At 40.4% G+C, this 19,267-nt stretch overlaps 2 protein-coding genes across 7 annotated transcripts in view; both read right to left on the bottom strand.

Moving 5' to 3' along the window:
• slc5a6a (solute carrier family 5 member 6a) overlaps positions 1-14,489 on the bottom strand; it is a 20,022-nt gene extending 5,533 nt beyond the window's left edge. Inside the window, exons 1-9 of one of the 6 annotated variants that reach the window (XM_035678478.1) lie at positions 13,359-13,437; positions 5,121-5,160; positions 2,849-3,080; positions 2,518-2,739; positions 1,944-2,009; positions 1,189-1,240; positions 993-1,060; positions 561-715; positions 327-467 (exon numbers count right to left, since the gene is read on the bottom strand). In XM_035678478.1, the coding sequence (XP_035534371.1) occupies positions 327-467; positions 561-715; positions 993-1,060; positions 1,189-1,240; positions 1,944-2,009; positions 2,518-2,739; positions 2,849-2,974 (830 nt within the window). In that variant the 5' untranslated portion in view covers positions 2,975-3,080; positions 5,121-5,160; positions 13,359-13,437. The other 5 variants (XM_035678477.1, XM_035678479.1, XM_035678476.1 and 2 more) reach the window with 5 other exon arrangements.
• A 590-nt stretch (positions 14,490-15,079) lies between these two features.
• Positions 15,080-17,747, bottom strand: rpl7l1 (ribosomal protein L7-like 1; the record flags this gene model as incomplete). The annotated part of the gene is given in 3 exon segments (XM_035679246.1): positions 15,080-15,915; positions 17,197-17,306; positions 17,610-17,747. Coding segments are annotated over 3 exon segments (457 nt in total), but the record flags the coding sequence as incomplete, so codon positions are not given.
• Between the last annotated feature and the right edge of the window lie 1,520 nt (positions 17,748-19,267).

Genomic DNA, 19,267 nt, shown 5'->3' with positions numbered 1-19,267 from the left:
TTCTCTGTGCTCATTGAAAAGCTGATTTTAAGGGGCGGGGCCTACCAGCAGGATTTGTGACATCACAAATAGTTTGGAAGTCACTGCTGGTCCAGCATGATGATTTGCATATTCATAGATTCTGGAATTTTTAATGAGGTAAAAGGAGGAGATGCTTTTTTATGCCTATTTGTATGAATGTTTCAATACGTGTCTGGAGAGTGTTTTTCACTTAATATGGTATACTCTATAATCAAAAACACAACAGTCTCTACATTGAGTTATTTTAATTTGAGTTAAATAGCAAGGGTGAGCCAACCATGTTGTGAGACATTGGTGGTACTCACATGATGGCCTCTTTCTCCGTGCGAGAACTGAGGTATCTCTGGACCTGGGCCTGGTTGACCCCGTACAGAGCCAACATCAGGAAGACTCCTCCCACACCCAGAGTCCAGAAAGTGTGACGCTCCAGAGGGTCTGGGTTCAGGCTACACAGGCAGAGAGAGAACATGTGAATCCAATCCTTTGGTAACAAGGAATACTTCATTATTCTGCACTGATACAGTATGTGGACTACTCACTCTAGTCCAGATATGCGGCTGCCATTGACTGCTTTCCTCCACACCTCTGCTATGCCCCCTGCCTGATTGGCCCCCACCACGATGACCGCTAGCTGTCCCGCAAACATAACCACTGTCTGGAACACGTCGGTCCAGATCACTGCTTTCAGACCCCCCTAGGACACAAAAATGGTGGGTTGACTTTAAGTTTCATAATGATCCACATTAAAATCTGTAAAGGTGTGCATGGATCAGAGCTCTGACATAAAAAAAAGAAAATCTGAGCTAAGAGGAACTGATGAAAAGTACTGTAGTGTATCTAATATTTTACTTTGGTAAAATATAAAATAAATATATTAGGGTATGTTTGAAATGGTTAATCTTCATTTAGTTGTTTAGATGTCACATATTTTGTCACAGTTGTCATTGATGGGGAAACATTTAGGGACTCACCAGAGCAGTATATAAAGTGCACACCAATCCCATGGCCAGCACTGCCCCCCATAGGTCAAAACCTGTCACTGCGCATAAACAGAGTGAGAGCATTACCAAACACCGTCCAGGTGAACGTTATAGAACTACAACATGTGCTATTGTGCTATTCACAGCCAATAGTAACTGGGGGCCCCTGTTGGGGTGCAGCAAATACCTGCATTGAGTGCCAAGGCTGGAGCATACAGGACCACCCCCATATAAATGACCTGCAGAAAGAGGCGGGGGGGGGGAGAACACTGTAAAGCTAGAAGACTCCGAAAAACAGCTGAACTCAGAGGTCATGTTTTGGAGCTAGCACAGCTAGCACACAGATTAATACCCTGCTTAACTGTAAAAACATTCTGTGACCCTGGGATGGGGTATAATAAAACAAGTGTTTACACAATTAAACTTTGCTTTTTCATCCTCAATTTTAGTGGAATTGACTAATTTATTGATTTGCTTTTACCATGTCATCAAGTCATTACTGAACACTGTTATTGCTTTCATGGGAGAAAAACTTAGAAGATGTTAACCTCATAAAGGAAACAAAAACCATAATAGAAATTTTATTTAGGGTCAATGTGACATTTCCAGGGCCTTAGTTTCGGTCAGGCTGTACTATAACTGGTCAATGAGCGCATTCTTAACTTACGTTATTGTTAAACTATCTGTTTCACATCCAACCATGGCTCTCCATAGACAATGTTCTTGATTTCTAATCAAATAACTGCTGATGGCTTGAGCTGAAACAAACTAAGAGGATGAACACCAAGCTGATAGAGGTAGAGATGCATAAGACTGTTATTGCAGCTTAGAAGATGATTGCCTTTCTTTTTGAATGTCTTACTATCTCTCCAGTGGCTATAGTTGATAACTTGCAATACAGAAAACTAATGTATAAATATAGTATGACGAAGACAAAGATACCATCTGAAAGATGAAGGTCACAGTCCCACATATGCGAACCGTCTTGTTAAAGCGCAGCTCCAGATACTGTTGAGAGGAGAGAATGTCAAAAGAAAAAAAAAAGAATAAACAAAATCAAAAGGCTGATTAAAATATCATCTCAGAGTCAGTCTGTGATAGGTAGTATGTTAATTCTCAGGATCAATTTAGAGCCACATCAAATCAACTCAGTCTTTGTTCACAGGACACTGCTGCAGTACTGTTCTCTGGAAAATGACTCATCAGTTTAAAGAGAGAAACTAGATAAAGACCCTTTAAAAGATGTCCAGTCTGGAGACGAGAACATTTCTTTACGTTAACACGTCAAGGATAAGCAGAAAAGAGGACAGATAAGAATCTGAAGCTCTGAGATCATACTTGAGAAAGACAAAGCTGGGAGAAGCAGGACAAAAGTGTTGACAGAGTGTAAAACAGAAAAAGAGACAGAGGACAGAGGACATTATAATTAAGGAATGTTTAAGAAAATACATTAACAGGTCTAAAGTGCACCATAGTGATACAGCCATGTGATACTGTGTGTGCATGCAGTTTGTACCTCATAGGCGCTTGACAACCGCAATCTGTAGAAGACTGGTATGAAAATGTGAGCTGGGATGAGCAGGCCCAAGAAGTAGGAGCAGCCCAGGAACCAGTACTGAGTCCCAAAGGTGTACACCTCAGACGGAGCTCCCAGGATGGCCACCGCCGACTGGAAAGTAGCCAGCAGGGACAGAGACACTGGCAGGCAGCTCATGGAGCGGTCAGCCATCAGGAACTCCTATATCAGAAATTTTGTGACCCATGAAACCTTGAAATTGACCCTGTAGACTTAAAGGGTGTAAAATGAAAGCAAGGGAAGAAATCTTTACTTAAACACCAAAGCCTACCTGCGTTGTGCGCTGGCGCCCACCGGAGAAGGCGTAGAAGAGGCCGATGCCAGCTGAGGCTACCAACAGCAAGGCAAAGATGACGTAGTCCACCGTGGTGAAGTGCATTTGGACTACCTCCCCCATGATGGCGCGGGATGTGGGGAGGAGTAAAGGCTGTTGGAAGCACAGCCTCTGGGGCTGATTACAACGTTGAAGAAAGTGCTTCACCCATAGAGAGACTCACTGAGAGCTGCGTCAAGGAAAACAAGGAGAGAATTTCATTAAAGTCAACATGCATTTTGTAATAAACTGTAAGTTTAAAAACACTAGAGCAAGAGTAATGTGTTTTTATCTTGACCAGAACTTTATATGAATACAGGTGTTATTATTATGAAAGCAGCAATAAAACCTATTTCAAGAGCACTGTATTAAATGCATCACTGCCAGCTGTAATTTGCAACAGCAGAATCACACCTACGTTACGTGGTGGATGGTGGATGATGACCCACAATTATTAGTTAGTGTATCACTAACTAATAATTGTGGGTCATTACAGTATGGAATTTAATTACTATAGTAAGAGCTACATTTTACCAAGTCTAAGGACAGCTAAAAGAGGACAGAGTCATAACAGGTGTTATGGATACATTTACACAGTTTAAAGTTTAAGCAAAGATCTGCATGAGGTTGTCTATAAACTGTGTTTTTTGTAATGTTCGAATTATACAATTAATTCTAATCAGAGAACCTCAACTACTTAATTCAAAATGTTTTTACACACACACACACACACACAAATACATACACAATCTAATGGTTTCCAAACTGCTTTTGTATTATGTACCCCCACAGCCCTATCAGATGAGCTCAAGTACACCTTCATCAACACCACCCACCACGTTCTTCTATTCTGATTTATAGATTAACTAATTTTAAACCTCTATTAGTTAATAGTAATGCTGTATATTGGCAAGAATCTGCCGGTGCGATATAGGGGTTACGATTCAATATATTATTTATTGCTTTATGTTTTCCAGCCAGCACAGTGGGATCTCCATTGTATTACAGTCCCTGTAACATCCAACATCATGGCCCTCAGTTTACGCTAACAACACTGCTATCTCGTGGCTGAGGGGGTTAAACACAAAAATTGATACATTATTTTTGAGAATGTATCAAAACAAAATATTGCGATACTCAAGTTTATCTAAATGTTGTTACTCCCCTATTAAGCAATTATAATAATAATATAAGCAATTTTATAAGCAATTCTAGAATTATTGATTATCTTTTTTTCAGTAGGTTTGGTCAAGTTTGTATTTGTACTATCACCAATTGTAATGGCTAAAGCTGGACTATTTAAACAATCTCTATTACATGTAACTTTTAATTTCATCTTCTCTGCTTACTTGCCAGATAGCTTCCATGCACTCCTAATCACACTAGGTGGTATCCAGGTGTTGGTGTATGTTGAAATGTATTTTCGTAATATAAAATAAATCAAGGTTGAGGAGGACGTCAGATAGAAAAGAACAGGAATTGCATTAGAGATGAGATGGAGAGAGACAGAGGTGCTGAAGAGGGAGAGGGCAATAAGAAACTGTCAGTATGTGTTACAGAATGGCTGCATGAAAGTGAGGAAATATATTTTGTACTAGAGAAGCAAAGTCACACTTCTATCTAATCTGAAACAAGTCTGGTTTTGACGCTGCTGTAACAAAGTCACCTGGGAATTTGTCTTGTATAGTAAACAACATTTTCTAGATAAGTACACACTCAAGGGGTGATAGAAGTGTGAGGATAGGATGTGTATCAGGGCAGAATGACCCCATAGCCCCAAATACAAAAAAATGCTCCACTGATCATCTATTAAAAAACTTCAAAATTAAGTCTAATACACTAGAGCGATAAAAAAAACAAAAACAAATAAAATGTATCATTTGTAAAATTAAATATTCTGGCAGTGAAATAGAAGCTTAACATCAGCACACTCACAAACACACACATACTCACGAAAAACACACACTTTACCCATTCTACTTCTAAGAGTCACAAATAGGACTGCATTATGTTTATGTCTGACCTGCAGCTGGACAAAACAACCTTATAATTAATAAATGCAAAGTTGACCAGCAACAGAGTCATACATTGAGTCCGGGTTTGAATATGACAAAAAAAGCTACAAGAAGAACAGCAAAGGACTTACTGTACCTACTGAAATCAAGCTGCTGCTGGCTGGCGCACACACACACACACACACACACACAGGCCACTCAGTCTTAAGGCTCACTGTAGTAGAGTATCTTTGTCACAACCTCCAATCACCATCACTGTGGAGACAGAAGAGAAACTGAGCAAAATAAGTCAGGCAAGAAATGCATGAGAAAAAGGACCCATCACAATATTGTTACAAATGATTTCATACCTGGGTAATGTTCTCCAAACACTGCTGTTTCTTTTCTTTTGGGCACAGATAATTTTAGCCAAACAAAACCCAACCCCTTGTTATATTTTTAAGAGATACTTAAGTGTGTTGTTTTACAGCTTGCACTTTAGGGGGCATATTTTTCTTTTGAGTACAAGTTTTTAGTTTCTTGCTGTGCTCATCTAAAAAGACCTCTCATATTGCACTACACAAAAGACCACCTCCTCTTTCACAGTGTGCTGTGCTGTGCTGCAGTCTCCTGCTCCACTTATGACGGTGAAGAGCAAAGGGGCAGCTGACTGCAGAGAGGTGAGGTGAGAGTGAAATGAGGTTAAAAAGGACAGGCGGGCAAAGGGAATGAGAAGAGGAGAGCGTTGTGCAGCAAAAGATAATTGGAAAAGAAAAAGAAATGATGGAAAAACATTAGGTGGGTAAAGTCATGCGATCAGAGATTAGCTGTGTGTGAGCACAAAACAGAGTATGTGTGCTTACAGGGGTTGGAATAAAGAAACACCTACGCACTATCAAAGCATTTGGATTAGGACACATTGTGAATTGCATTAGTTACAGTTAACAGCTGAGGCTGAGCTTGAACTGAAGTAAAGTCGCTATAGTCTGACCAATGGCCTTTTGAAGCCAGATACAGATATTAAGAGTTATGAATTAGATAATATTTAAATCCCAAATGATTTTCTCAGGCTAGCCAATACTGGCTGAGATATGTTCATACTGGAACATATTTGATACATTTCTAGTGAAACATTTCTGTACTTAAGAAGGTGACTTGCTAGAATTGCTACAGGGGATTTTGGTAAATCTGGTAAGAAACTATGTATGGGCATGAGTACTTGATTTGGACAGCAGTATTTTCTCGACATATAAAGTACTTGCATTTTCCTACATAGAAATAATGAGACATCTGCGCAGCCGACAATAATGTTCAACATTTTCAGTCACATCACTTGATCTAACGTCACAGGCAGAATGGCGATCGGGTATAGAAGTGATATTTGAAAATATTTTGACAAAATAAACAAGATGAAAGTGCAGTGCTATGTATCTAACATGAAAGAACTAGTTTGATGTTTAACCACTTGCGCATTAAGCACAAAGAGAAAACAGTGGAGTAGGGCTGCTCCCAAACCGTTGAGGTTCGTTCGTTGAGAGTAGTCTTGGACTTCATCCGTCATAATCAAATTCATATTGCAACCTACTAACTTTTTAATTTATAATTAATTTATTTAATTTGAATATATTCTCATAAATGTGCGACTACTAGTCGATTATTGGCTTTAACTAGCGACTACAAGTTGACTAGGAAAATCTCTAGTCGGGGGCAGCCCTACAGCAGAGACAGATAACAATCTGTAAGCAATCACCTTATTTGCTAGCAGTATTAGCATACACCGCTGTGATGCCACCAGGGCAGAGAAGGTTAGCCAGCTCATCACGAAAACGGTGACTGGAGGTATACTCCTTTTACGCTTTGTGGAAGGAGAAGGCTTCTGCAAGCCGATGGCCTTTGTTGAGCAGTGTATAGGCTACCATTGCAGTGAATCTCTACAGGTTTTTCACTTGGATGTTCATTTTGGTCCAGACTGTTATGTTACATCTGTAACATGCTGAGGTACTGTGTAACAATTTAATGCGAGTACTCGAATATGGAAAGCACTACTTTCACACATATAGCTGTTCTTCAGAGAGGCACTTCACTAGCAATCTTCACAGCTGGCAGCTGTAAATGGCAGTGAAGGGCAACTGTTTCAAATGACAAGAGGTAAAAGATCTGTGCAGTATCACTGAGTGCTTGGCTGTTGCCATTCTAGCAACTTCTATGGGTCAGAAAACTTTGTCTCTGTGGTAACCAAAGAACAGCTCAGCAAGGATTTGCATGTGTTAGCCGGTGAGTGTGTGAGATTATACCTGTATGTGTGTTCATCAAACATCAGTAGTGTTCTGTACTGACAGGCCTGTCTGTGTGATACTCATGCTGGTTTGATCACGCCCTGGCCAAGACATATGACCCAATGAAATCCCACTCTTATCATTATGGCTTATTATGTCTAATCTACCTGAGTATGACTGGTTGGGAAGAGAAGGAACAGCCAGTGTAATTCAAAAGCACCCATCACGTGGATGTGGCAACAGATACAATGTAGCTCTTTAACTACAGTAATATTGAAGTCTGTAACCAGAATGCAACCTCATTTATTATAAAAATCCATTGCTACTATAAATTAGTATCAGAATCAATGCACCACAGTTCAAGGCACACTAAGAAGAATATTTAAAATAACTTAATATTTGCTGCAGTGCCCTGTCTGGAATATGCATAGTGGGCATCTTGGTTTGCTGTTTCACAGAAAGCTTTCCTGTTGTTGAGTTACAGGATTGGAGACAGCCTTTTGTTGCACTGCTGCGCAGCGACAATAAAACCCCTACTGTTAAGATGCCATACTAAAATGGGCAGCACTGATGTGGAAAAAATGCATTAAAACCTGACAAGTTACAAAGGGCATTGGATTAAAATCCCTCCAGTGCTTAAAACAGAAGCCCAGCATCTGCACAGTGTGTGGTAGGTGGAAAATTAGTAAGGTAAAGCTACTTAAAATGCCAAACTGACTTGTGCATGTGCAGTTAAGGTGCAGCAGCAGAATTAAGATACAAAAATATTTTCAAAGTTGATCAAAAGTATCTGAGTAATACTTAATTTAAAGCCAAAACAAGAACTACAAAGTTCACCTATCTCAAATGGACACCACTATTTAAGATTTTAAATCAAAGCCAAGGTAATCTATTGGGTAAAACACAAACCTCTGCACAATGTATACAGAGTAATGTAGCACCACTTTCAACAAATGGAATGCTGGTAATGTGTGAATGAACTGTAAACATTAAGAAATAAACAGTCCAACCTAAAACAACAGTAAAGCTCTTTAGAAAATCATTCACATTGAAATCAGAGATAACTGTCATCTCTGCCTGGTCTTAAAAACACATGATTGGCTGACAGTTTCTACCTAGACTGGTTTGGGTTGTTCAGTACTGTTTTCAAACCTTTCGTCCCTTAAAACATTAATTCAAATCCTGACATACAAAGCTGAGAGAGCGGTCTGAATGTCTGAAAGAAATGAGTTTAATTTCAGGAAGGGTGAAAGGGTGGACTGCCCTTTCTCACAGAGACCTCAGAGCAACTGACCTTTACAGCACAGACATTCTAATAGCAGCCTTGCCAAGCCAACAGTCTCCTAAAATACAGGCTATTCCCACGACATGACTTGCTATGGGAATAGGACACTGAACTGTAGATATTTAGAGAGACACAATGTATTCACCTTGGCTATCTGTTATAATGCTGTGTGGGCCTCGGAGCACTCACTTCATGTTGCCTCTGACAGGATACTCAACAGTAACCCCACAGGCTACTTCAATCTGAATAGTTTACACTTAATGGCTTACTGCAATAGACAATACTGAATGTTCAATACAAAGGAACATGGCTCACAGCAAGCAATTTGCTTCTGCACCAGTTGGCCTGTTTCACTAGAGATGTGCTTTTCCACCACAAGTCCATGTACTGTACTGCTTGTATTTTGGCTGTTTTCAGTCATTTTTGAGAAAAAATATCCCAATTCTCTGCTCTCTGCTTCATTTCAGCTTCTCAAATGTGAATATTGTCTGCTTTCTTTAGTCCTCTATGATAGTAAACTGAATATCTTTGGGTTGTGGACAAAACAAGAAATTTGAGGACATAACCTTGGGCCTTGGTAAACTCAGATCAACATTTAACAACTAATCAATTAATCAAGAACATGGATGATATATTAATTGATTATGAAAATAATCAATTAATATATAAGGGCTAGTGTTGGGTGGTGGTGTCATGAGCGTCACAAAACACAAATCACACAAGGAGGTCAGGAGGCCATGGTTGCCTGGCAACACAGGAACAATGATTAGACATAACATGAGGTAGACAGAGTTGAGCTGGTGGCATTAGTGCTTTCATCTCCACACACGTCTTGTGTGTAAATGGTGGAAAACAGGAGACCTACTGTTTGATGATGAGAGAGCAGGTAGAGCATGGGAAGGGTTGCAGCTGCACAGGACAAACTGATGAATGAGAGCAGTGCTTCATACAGTCCTATCAAGGTAGTTCAAAGCAAACCGCACATTTTCATTCTCCTCATCAGACATCCAGACCAAACACTGGGCACTCAAACAGTATATTAACAGGGACTAAAAGGGGCAAAACAGAGAAATACCACCAGATGTCTTCTTATTATCCTTGACAGGAAGATAATCAGTCTCATTCTTTATCAGTGTGTGCCTTTTTATAATCAAAACAGCAGTTTCATCTTATTTCACAAGGTCACTTTGATAAAACATGGTGCAATGTCTCCATCCCAAATGCTGTTCATACATTTCATTTCCACTTCTCTGGATATGGCCTATTTAAGTCTACAGTCTACAGTCGAGTTAGCATATTTCTGAGGTACTTTGGCACCTTGGAACTTCTGAGGTAAAAGCTAATGCATGCTAACAAGCTCACAATGCTAACATACTGATGTTTAGCAGGTATAATGTTTATCATGTTCACCCTCTTAGTTTATCACATTAGCGATTAAATACATTTCTTATAAAGCAGACATGTCACCTTTGCGTTGTTTGTCGAATTTTGCTTTTGACTGTGGAATGGGCTTGTTGCTTTTTTCATATGATAACCAATTATTACTTGCTTCTCATGGCCGATACCGATAGTTTCAAACTTTTCTGTATTTTAAAAAGAAGTTGATGATGTCGTTTGTAGCACACCTGAGGGTAAGCAAGGCTATGATGTAGTGAGCAAAGATGGATGATTTAAAAGGATCAGTGTGTAGGATTTAGTAGCATGTAGCGATGGAGTTGCAGACTGCAACTAACGGAACACCACTCCCGTCTGTATTTGGCAAGCTGGGAATGAGAAGAGGCTGTGAAGTGTGTAGGAAAACTACTGTGGCCGCGAAACTCCCAAAAGTCCCCATGTACAGCCAGTGTTTGGTTTGTCCATTCAACACGCTGGACTCCATGGAAAGCGACGTGCTTCCACAGATTATTTTTAGGTGATTAACCACTAATGGAAACATAGTTTTGAATATTATATTCTATTTCTGCCAATAGATCCTCCTTAACATTCTTTAATATTCCAGAGCTCTGTCCTAACCAAATATGACATCACTATTGTAAACACCAAAAACTAAAACAGTTCTGACTCTTCAAATTCTCATTTTCCCACCATGAGTCAAGAGACAATACTAGAATAATAGAAAACAACATAAAGCCTTTCAAACATTTTGCATAAGAACTCCAAATAAATCATAATCATCTGATAATCTATTGGTTATTATTATTAGAATAATACATAATATAATAGCTGCCCTGAAAATTATTGCACTTTTATTGCCTTTAAATCGATAGTAACAGCTGAAGATAGACAGGAAAGGGGGACAGAGAGTGATGACGACACGCAGCAAAGGCCCACAGGTCATATTCAAAGCTAGGGCCGCGAGCCAGGACTCAGCCTTTGTACACGGACCGTCAGCTCTACCAGGTGAGCTATCCGGGCGCTTCAAGGTGAGATTATTCAAACAGTATTTTTCAGTTTTACAAGAGAAACTATAACAAGGACTGTATTATCCCCACCCGGGACCACCTTCTACGCAATGGATGTGACACCTAGTAGATTGTAAACATTCTCTACAATACCACTTTGATTTAGAGAATATGTTGGTTTTTAAAAAACCTGAGTAGTCAGAATGAAACAGATCCTGTGGGTTGAGCCCCAAGCATATTACCAACTACATATAATACACGTGTATGCACTCTGCATGCTTACTCACAGGCACAGCTGGTTTACGGTCATCATCTTTGGAATTTGCTTACCCATGGGCCCCAGCTCTACTCGTGTCTAGTGACCCAAAAGGCCAATAATTTGAGTAATCATTAAACTTTCAGCTGAACCCTGGCCTGCTCTGTGAAATACCTACAACACCACCGACTGTGGGACAAGAGGCAGAAGAACTGGCATCACAATTTGTTTTCATTATCGGCAAAGATAAAGAACCACTGACAAGTGAAATACAACATCACCACCACTGATGAATGCGCTATCATAAATAAAGAAGACTGCTGTGAATCAAGAAATGCAATGGGCTGTTGCATTGAAGGCTGATAATACTGAACAAAACGTGACATAAACACTGTGTTAGTTCTTTGTTGACAATTGTTAACGCAACACCAGATAATACAGAATGAGAATGGCATTTGGCTGAAGCTCGTGTGTAATCATTAGCCTGCAGACGGCGTGATAGTTCCTCATCGCAGATAACTGGAGGTCAGTTTGGCCGTCACTAGATGATCAGACAAAATTCACTTCAGAGTAACCTCTGGGAAGGTGCAACACTGTGTGTACCAGTGTCAGTAAATCTGCTCAACCAAAATGAGTGCAACATTAACTGCCTTTTATTCATATCTATCCTCAAATCTATAAGATGCAAAAACGTCAGTGCACCCTGAAATAAGATTCTTCATATAAACTACAGTGTTAATTCAAGAATGGTAAAAATGTGTCAATGTCAGAGTTGAATGACGGACCACAGAACAGGATTGTTTGAGACATTACAAACTCTGTCTAAAAGACCTTACTGTGTGCGCCAGGGAAATGTGATTGTACCAAGGCCAATACAGTCTTTAGAGTGGGGCAGTTCTGGTGTTCTACCTCACCAAAACAATGAATATAGTGACAGTATCAGTTTTCAAGTGATTTTTGTTAAAGAGCAAGCAGCCACCAAATGGCAGAAATACTTTTTCTTCATGTCAAAAAGGCTGCTGTGAAAAAGGTCTATATTGTCATAAAGCAGTTTTGGTCACTGATTTACAACATTACCTGCAATACTATATAGATAGACTAGACAGATAAAAAAGAGACTCACCTTAAACAGTGTAGCCAAAATTTCTATCGTCCCACTGTATCCCAAACCGCCATATTTTGATATGACTAATGGTGCTTACTGTAATGCAGCAACCTGAAATACTGGTTTGTTTCTGGCGCTGATACTGACTGTATTCATTTCATACACTTTTAAAGCGAGAGAAGAGTTTATAGTTTACATTTACAGTTATTACTATGGTTGTGAGAAAATGTCCCAAAGTATTGTATATATTTTATTTTGTGATATTGTATTGATTCCCAAAAACACTATCGATATATTTGTGTTTAAATCCCCAACCGCTACATAGATAAATACAAATGCAGAACCCATTGTTCTGGTTGCATGAAGAAAATTTAAGCTTTTTATCCCTATTTTTTTTAAACTTGATAGAAAGGAAAGGGGGAAGAGAGAGAGGGGACGACATGCAGAAAAAGGCCAAAGGTTGGAATCAAACCTGGACTGCTGGGGTGAGGACTTCAGCCTTAGTACATGGCCCGCAGGCTCAACCAGGGTGCCCCATGTACTGTTTTTACTCATATTTTATGCATATGGTGGTTGGATTTTTAAAAATTGCAATATATCACAATATATTGAATCGTAATTCTACACATGATGCATATTGTATCTTCAAATTCCTGCCAATACACAGCCCTAGTTATTACTTAATTATTATCTCAGATACATTTTTATTAATCATCTCAGTCTGTCAGACTTATTGAGACCTTAAATGCAGCACCTCTAGCGAGATTAAACAGGTTTCTCCAAACCAAGAGGTCAATATTGGCTTTACACGGGCAGGGTAACGATACACTGGTGAATAACTAACTGGTTACCGTACTGTCCCTAAGGGTCAGGGGACAACCCGAACACAAGTTAAGTCACAAGCTAACGCTACTTATTGCAACACTGCAATGTTAACACAGACAGACGTGCTGTGGATTTGGCTAATCAGTCCCCACACGCTCCGACAAGTCATTCATCTCAGCTAACCGTCTGGCTAATGTTTGTTAACGGCTTGCTGCGGTAAACGCAACAGTGCGAGACATTGCCAAGCTGTTCTGTTACCAATATCGCTCCACTATGTACTACCTAAACTAAAGAGACGGCAACCAGAAAGAAGCAGCGCACAGACCTGCCCGATATTTCACTGTGCGCCCACATGGTCCTGTTGCCCAATGAGCCAAACTTTCTTCTGTACCGCGTGCACCAACGTGAAATACCCGGCAACCCCCGAGCCCTCACTGACGACGACGTTCAAAAAGCCCTTTCACATATATCGTGTTTAAATTTAGTCATTAGCTAAACGGGCTTACCTTTGACGCGCTGCCAGAATACTGAAGCCACCGTACACCTCTTCACTAGCATCTGTTCGGGCGGTCAGGCGCTGACAGACCGCCCATTCTCCTTGACTCTGGGGTGCTGCTGCGTTCACGTGCTCCTCGCAAATAAGAAATCACACAAGACAAATGTTGTGCTTTCAGATCATCGACGTATATCGTTGATCACTTCGTTTTGGTTTTAAGTGCGTACATAGTCCCTGTAATCAAGGTTGTTAGTGGTCGTGGGTTTGTTCAAACCCTGTCATTATGTGAGATAGAAAGGAGAGGATTCACATCAAACACGCAAGCCACTATACAGTACTGCCACTGTCATCACTGCATATGTTTTACCATTATTTGACACTGCTTCAACGCGACATATTTTCTGCCCTCATCCGTTGCATTTTCCAAACCCTTACGATTACGAACTTTCCGATATTTATGAAGGCAACACAACACGTGCTCTGGTGCTCTGCGATATCTTTAATTTGTATTAATTTTAGAGCACAAGTTTTCCATTTAGAACAAAATTAACCGGAATTAAATTCTAAAGAATTTGAAGGTGACACAAAGGCGTAACAGCTGTGTAACAGCTGTGTAACTGTCTAAATGATTTCCGCAATGTTTTGTGTTGCTGTGAAACAGGATGACATCGAGAGGAAAGGACGTGGTCCAACGTTCACCGTGACGCCAGCCTGCAGCCGCCGCTGTGCTGGAGGCTGGGAAAATCGTCGTCATGGTAATTAATTACCATGGCAATGACCGCTGATTGAATCTATAGATGTGATGACAGTATGCCTCACTCACCAAGCATAGTAACGCACACGCACGGTTTCTTACCTGTTCTTTTCAACGGCGAAAGCAAACGTGAGTGCATTTTGTCAGCAACGTCCTCGATTGCATCCATGCTGGCCAGTGACACATATTCACATCGAGTTTAGGGAACACATCAGTGACATTCATGAAGCGTTCCCGACGCCGTCCTCCATTTCTCCCAGTGCGCATTCGTGAAAGCGCAGCTGCATAGGTTACCACATCTCTGTCCCCTCCTCCGGCTGGTGACTCATGTCTCATTGAATTAATAGTGACACTAGTGGAACACCACGGGGGGGAGAGTGAGGCTGTGCAAACATTATTTACTCACTGGTTTTATCATTTAGCCTACCAACGTGCCAGATATGCATTTAGGAACACCACATCTAAAGTTGCTTTACCACGGACATAAAGTCCCACTTCACAGTTCTGTGTGATCAGGCAAATGCTAGCAGTGTAATTTAAACCATTTAAAAGGTCCAATTTTACCATCCTGCTCTCATCCACTAACATGATATCTGGGTTGCCTGAGTCCATGTGAATGCAGCATAAATCCCACACACTGGCCCTTTAACTACTTGCAGCTGTCCTCATAAAATGACCAACTCCAAAGTTGCCTGTGTTTCTTGTGGAACAGCATCTACACAGTGATAGCACCAAGTCATTTTGACAGCAGACAGGCTCTCATTTGTACCAAACATCTTAGTTACCATTGCAAAAGTAATGAATCATTTTTTTTTTATTGTAAAAACCAAGTGTATTGACAATGAATCATAAATCAATGAATTAATCAAGATTTTAAACAGATTTTTCAGACTTTACACACTGAAAACTACTAAATGCGGTAAATGAGATTACTGTAGGTGTGCTGCCCTGCCCATCCTACTTAATCATTTACTGTCCTTGCCTATGTAGCAAGTATTGATCCATTCCTCTGACAAATGGAGGAATGTCATGTGTAGCAACTAAACACCATTTAACTGACAATGTTTTACATTTCTCAAGTTATTATTACACATTGTTACATTTTCACCAAGGAGCACAACTGCATCCATCAGTCTGTGGTTAGGGGCACTACATGATTTCATTTTTCAAACATGAGTGCAAAACAAAAACATGGATAAGCAAGAGACCCCACTTCAGGTCCTTCTTATGTCTCCCAGTGTACTGTAAGTGTAACCAGGGAATGGGTGTACAGGTAAATGTATATTAAAGTATGACTCTAGGTGGAACCCATTGGCTTCTCTGCCAAAGAAACAAAAAATAAATTTAAATATCTTGTCGTTGGCAGTTGCACTAAAGCATCCTTGAAGCTGCTGCTGAGTGTCCGTCTTGCATGTTTTTGTCCTCAGTTCAGCTGTCTGATGATAGAGTTAATGTCTGTACCACGGAATCCAGGCTTTCCCAGGTCCTTTAGGAGCCCGGCCTTGTCCCTAGCAGCGTGACGAGCCACCGACAGCTTGAAAGGCAACAGGAAGTTGTTGGCAGCTCGGAAGCCCTTACCAACTGAATAGATCTCGTGAATCAGGTCCTCCAAACAGATGATGCCATGTTTACCTGAGAGACAACAGTGAGGAGGATGGCATTAATAGCCTGTGGATGACAGGATGGTAGCAGTGTGTAAACAGCAGAAAGGGAGGAATAAAGTATGACAAAGAGGCTGTCAATTTACATGTTTAAGTGTTATTTAAAGCCACACAGAGTGGGACTTTTGAAGTTGATGGAACTTCAACAAAAACTGAAATCATGTTTGAGTACCATGAATAGACAAACAGCCCACTCGCGTTTACAACCTAACCCCTCTGATTAGTGAACACGGAGGCAAAACATTGTACATTCAGCTTTCAGTGTGCTCACTCAGTAAAGTGCAGGGTTTTGGGAGTTTTGTTTTGGTGTGCAAGTTTAAATACACAAAAGAAAGAAAAAAATCAATTTACATAAGGAGCTATTTTGGGAACCCCTACTTCTGGAAGTAAAAGTCCAATTCATTTTCCCCATAGAAAACGTTATGTGACTCGCAGTGACAGACTTCTGTACAAAAGCGTAAAAACTACGTTAGATTCAAAATTGATTCATTCTGGATCAATTTCCCATGTGGGCAAAAAATAGTTCTGCACAGGCCTGTGTCATTGTTTAAAATGGAAAAAATTAGAGTATGTTTATACAGCATGCGTTTTCATTTAGATCTTTGTCAAAGAAAAAAATCTGCTAAGCCTGCCTGCGTGAGGGACGTGCTGCTAGTTGGGAAGCAGTGGCTTGCATGCATATTGTGCCGAATATACGGCATTCCTGGAATTCAAGCCCATGTTGCATAGAAAGATTTTTCACCAAATTGCTGGTGTTTCCACCCTAACTTGAAATGATTATTCTAGAGACATTACAACTAGCGCTGCTGTCGTCTTTCTTCATGAAATGAAGCCACGCTTCACTGTTTGTTCCTCTCTACCATGACTCCTCCTTGTTGTTTACAGCAGTGTAGATACATGAGTTTGACACCACAGTTAGGCAATGCGCAACAGTCAGCAAAACATGCTGGCATCAATAAAAATAATTGATCAGCTCGGAGGCATACAGTTCTAATGGATTGGACAATTTGGATCCGGTTCTCAACGTTAAAAAAACATGACTTACGCAACATATGACCCCTTAAGGTGTGTTTTGGCAATAAACATCCAATCACTGGGCTTCAAGTTTTGTTTTGTTCTTCAGCTGATAGCACTCATATGACATTGCAACCAACAAGTACAGGTTCATTAACTTGATATGCCTAACATGATGATAGTGGTGAGCCCTGCTATCATTCTGTGGTGGCTAAATCAAATGGTGGAACAAACTTACCCATGTGCTGCTCAATGAAGGTGTTGTCTGTGAGAGGAACTCTCCTCCTGCCTACCCTGGTCTGGCCTCTCTTCAGAATCAGCTCACGAACAGACTTCAAGTTGGGAAATCTGTCGGGAACATTACCATGTATTTATAATATGCAAAAAACAAACAAACAAAAACAACTAAATTGACCCATGCTTGACTTTTTTTTTTTGGCCTTTTATAGCCTTTATTGTATAGTGACGGGCGAAGATAGACAGGAAAGGGGGGCGGAGAGAGTGGGGATGACACGCAGCAAAGGGCCGCAGGTCGGATCCGAACCTGCGCCGCTGCAGCAACTCCATACATGGGTCGCCAGCTCTACCAACTGAGCTAACCGGGCGCCCAATGCTTGAATTTTTCAAATATAACAGTCCCCTGTTACTCACCCCCAGGCCACATAGGGCTCCACCATCTTCATCATGGCTACAGAGGTCTTGTTGATTCTGACGAAGGCCCCACTGAAGATCTTCCTCAGCCTCAACATCTGGATTACCTTCATCACTTTGGGACTGACGCCTTTGATCCTAACAGGAGAGGAGCATTCATGTAAGGGTTTATAAAAACACAGATACACAACCACAATACACAAGTCTAATATCACATGTTGAAAAGTGAGAGTCAGTGAGAGTGAGCATGTCATTGGAGGACTAAGATATTATTCATTCAGTTTAAAGGACCAGTGTAGGATTTAGTGACATCTAGTGGTGAAGTTGCAGACTGCAACCAACTGAATACCGCTTGCCTTCCAAGCGTCTAGGTCAAAGCATTGTCACAAAAAACACAAAAGGCACTATCTAGAGCCAGTGTTTGGTTTGTCTGTTCAGGGCTCCTGTAGATACATAGCAGACCAGGTCTCTCTGTAGATAAAAACATCTCATTCTAAGGTAATGAAATTACGATTCTTATTTTACGGTAATAAAAACATACCTATGAATATTATACTTCATTTCTGACAATAGTTCCTCCTAAGTGTTACACACTGGACCTTTAAGTTAAAGACAAGCTAAGTTTAATTGAACGTTTAATAGACACATATTCCGAAAGGGAAGTCTGGTAAATCAATATCCAGAGGCAGTCAAACACCTTAGAAAATAAAATAAAGAACTTGTTTAAATCCTTTGTGTATGTCTTTGCACATTACACTGAGCCTCACGTTTGCTAAATACACATATTGTCTGAGACTGATCAGCTTAAAAGTCTCTAACCAAAGAAAAACTCCCCCAATTATCAACATAAAGACTAAAGCCTGATTTCTATATACTACAGCATCAAATCGACACCATGGGTACAATGTAGGTAAGGATTAGCCTTGTACCCTACACTGTAGCCTGACATGCACCTCCCATGACCATGTCTGTCGTTTCACGGGCGGCCGGGGAAAAAGAAGGGAACAAGGAAAACAGAAGAGACAGATTGAGGCAAGAGAGGAGGGAGTGTTTTGATTTAAGTCGCCATTGTTTAAGGTACACAAATAAACTCAACACAGTGGCATGGAAATCCCACAGCCAACTAGTGTTTTTGGTGCACAACTAAAAATGTTCACATTGGCATGGTAGGCTTAATGTAGAGTCTACATGTACATAGAGTTTATAGTTATAACTATAAAGCAGCCTTTAATTGATGAAAACATCTTACATGTGGTGTTAAAATGCTAAAGCTCATCCATATAAGGCAAACACACAAAATAACCAACCTCTCCACTTGGCTTATACTGCTCAAGTTGAGGAGCACCTGAGGTAAAGACGAGAAACATGTAGTGGGATTCTGTGTTCTGATTGGACAACCAAACATGCTGCATGTGTTTAACATGTAGTATGTGCTCACTAAACTTTAGACGACATGCTTAGTGAACAAAGTATCACAGAGCCATGGGATCATTTCACAGTCATTCACCCTTTCTAAAAATGTAAAAAAAAAAAATCAAACTTTGCATGTGTCACTAAAGTTGGCTAAGCAGATGGATGCAAAAATGTAAAACCAATTTCAACTTTTGATGAATCTTTGTGTAGCATGCTTTTATGTAGAGGTGTGAATTGTCACTGAT

The sequence above is a fragment of the Morone saxatilis genome, unplaced genomic scaffold (genome assembly GCF_004916995.1).
Source record: "Morone saxatilis isolate NCDOM2014 unplaced genomic scaffold, NCSU_SB_2.0 Contig7, whole genome shotgun sequence".
Taxonomy (NCBI): domain Eukaryota; kingdom Metazoa; phylum Chordata; class Actinopteri; family Moronidae; genus Morone; species Morone saxatilis.
This window is presented reverse-complemented; position numbering and strand designations above follow the sequence as displayed.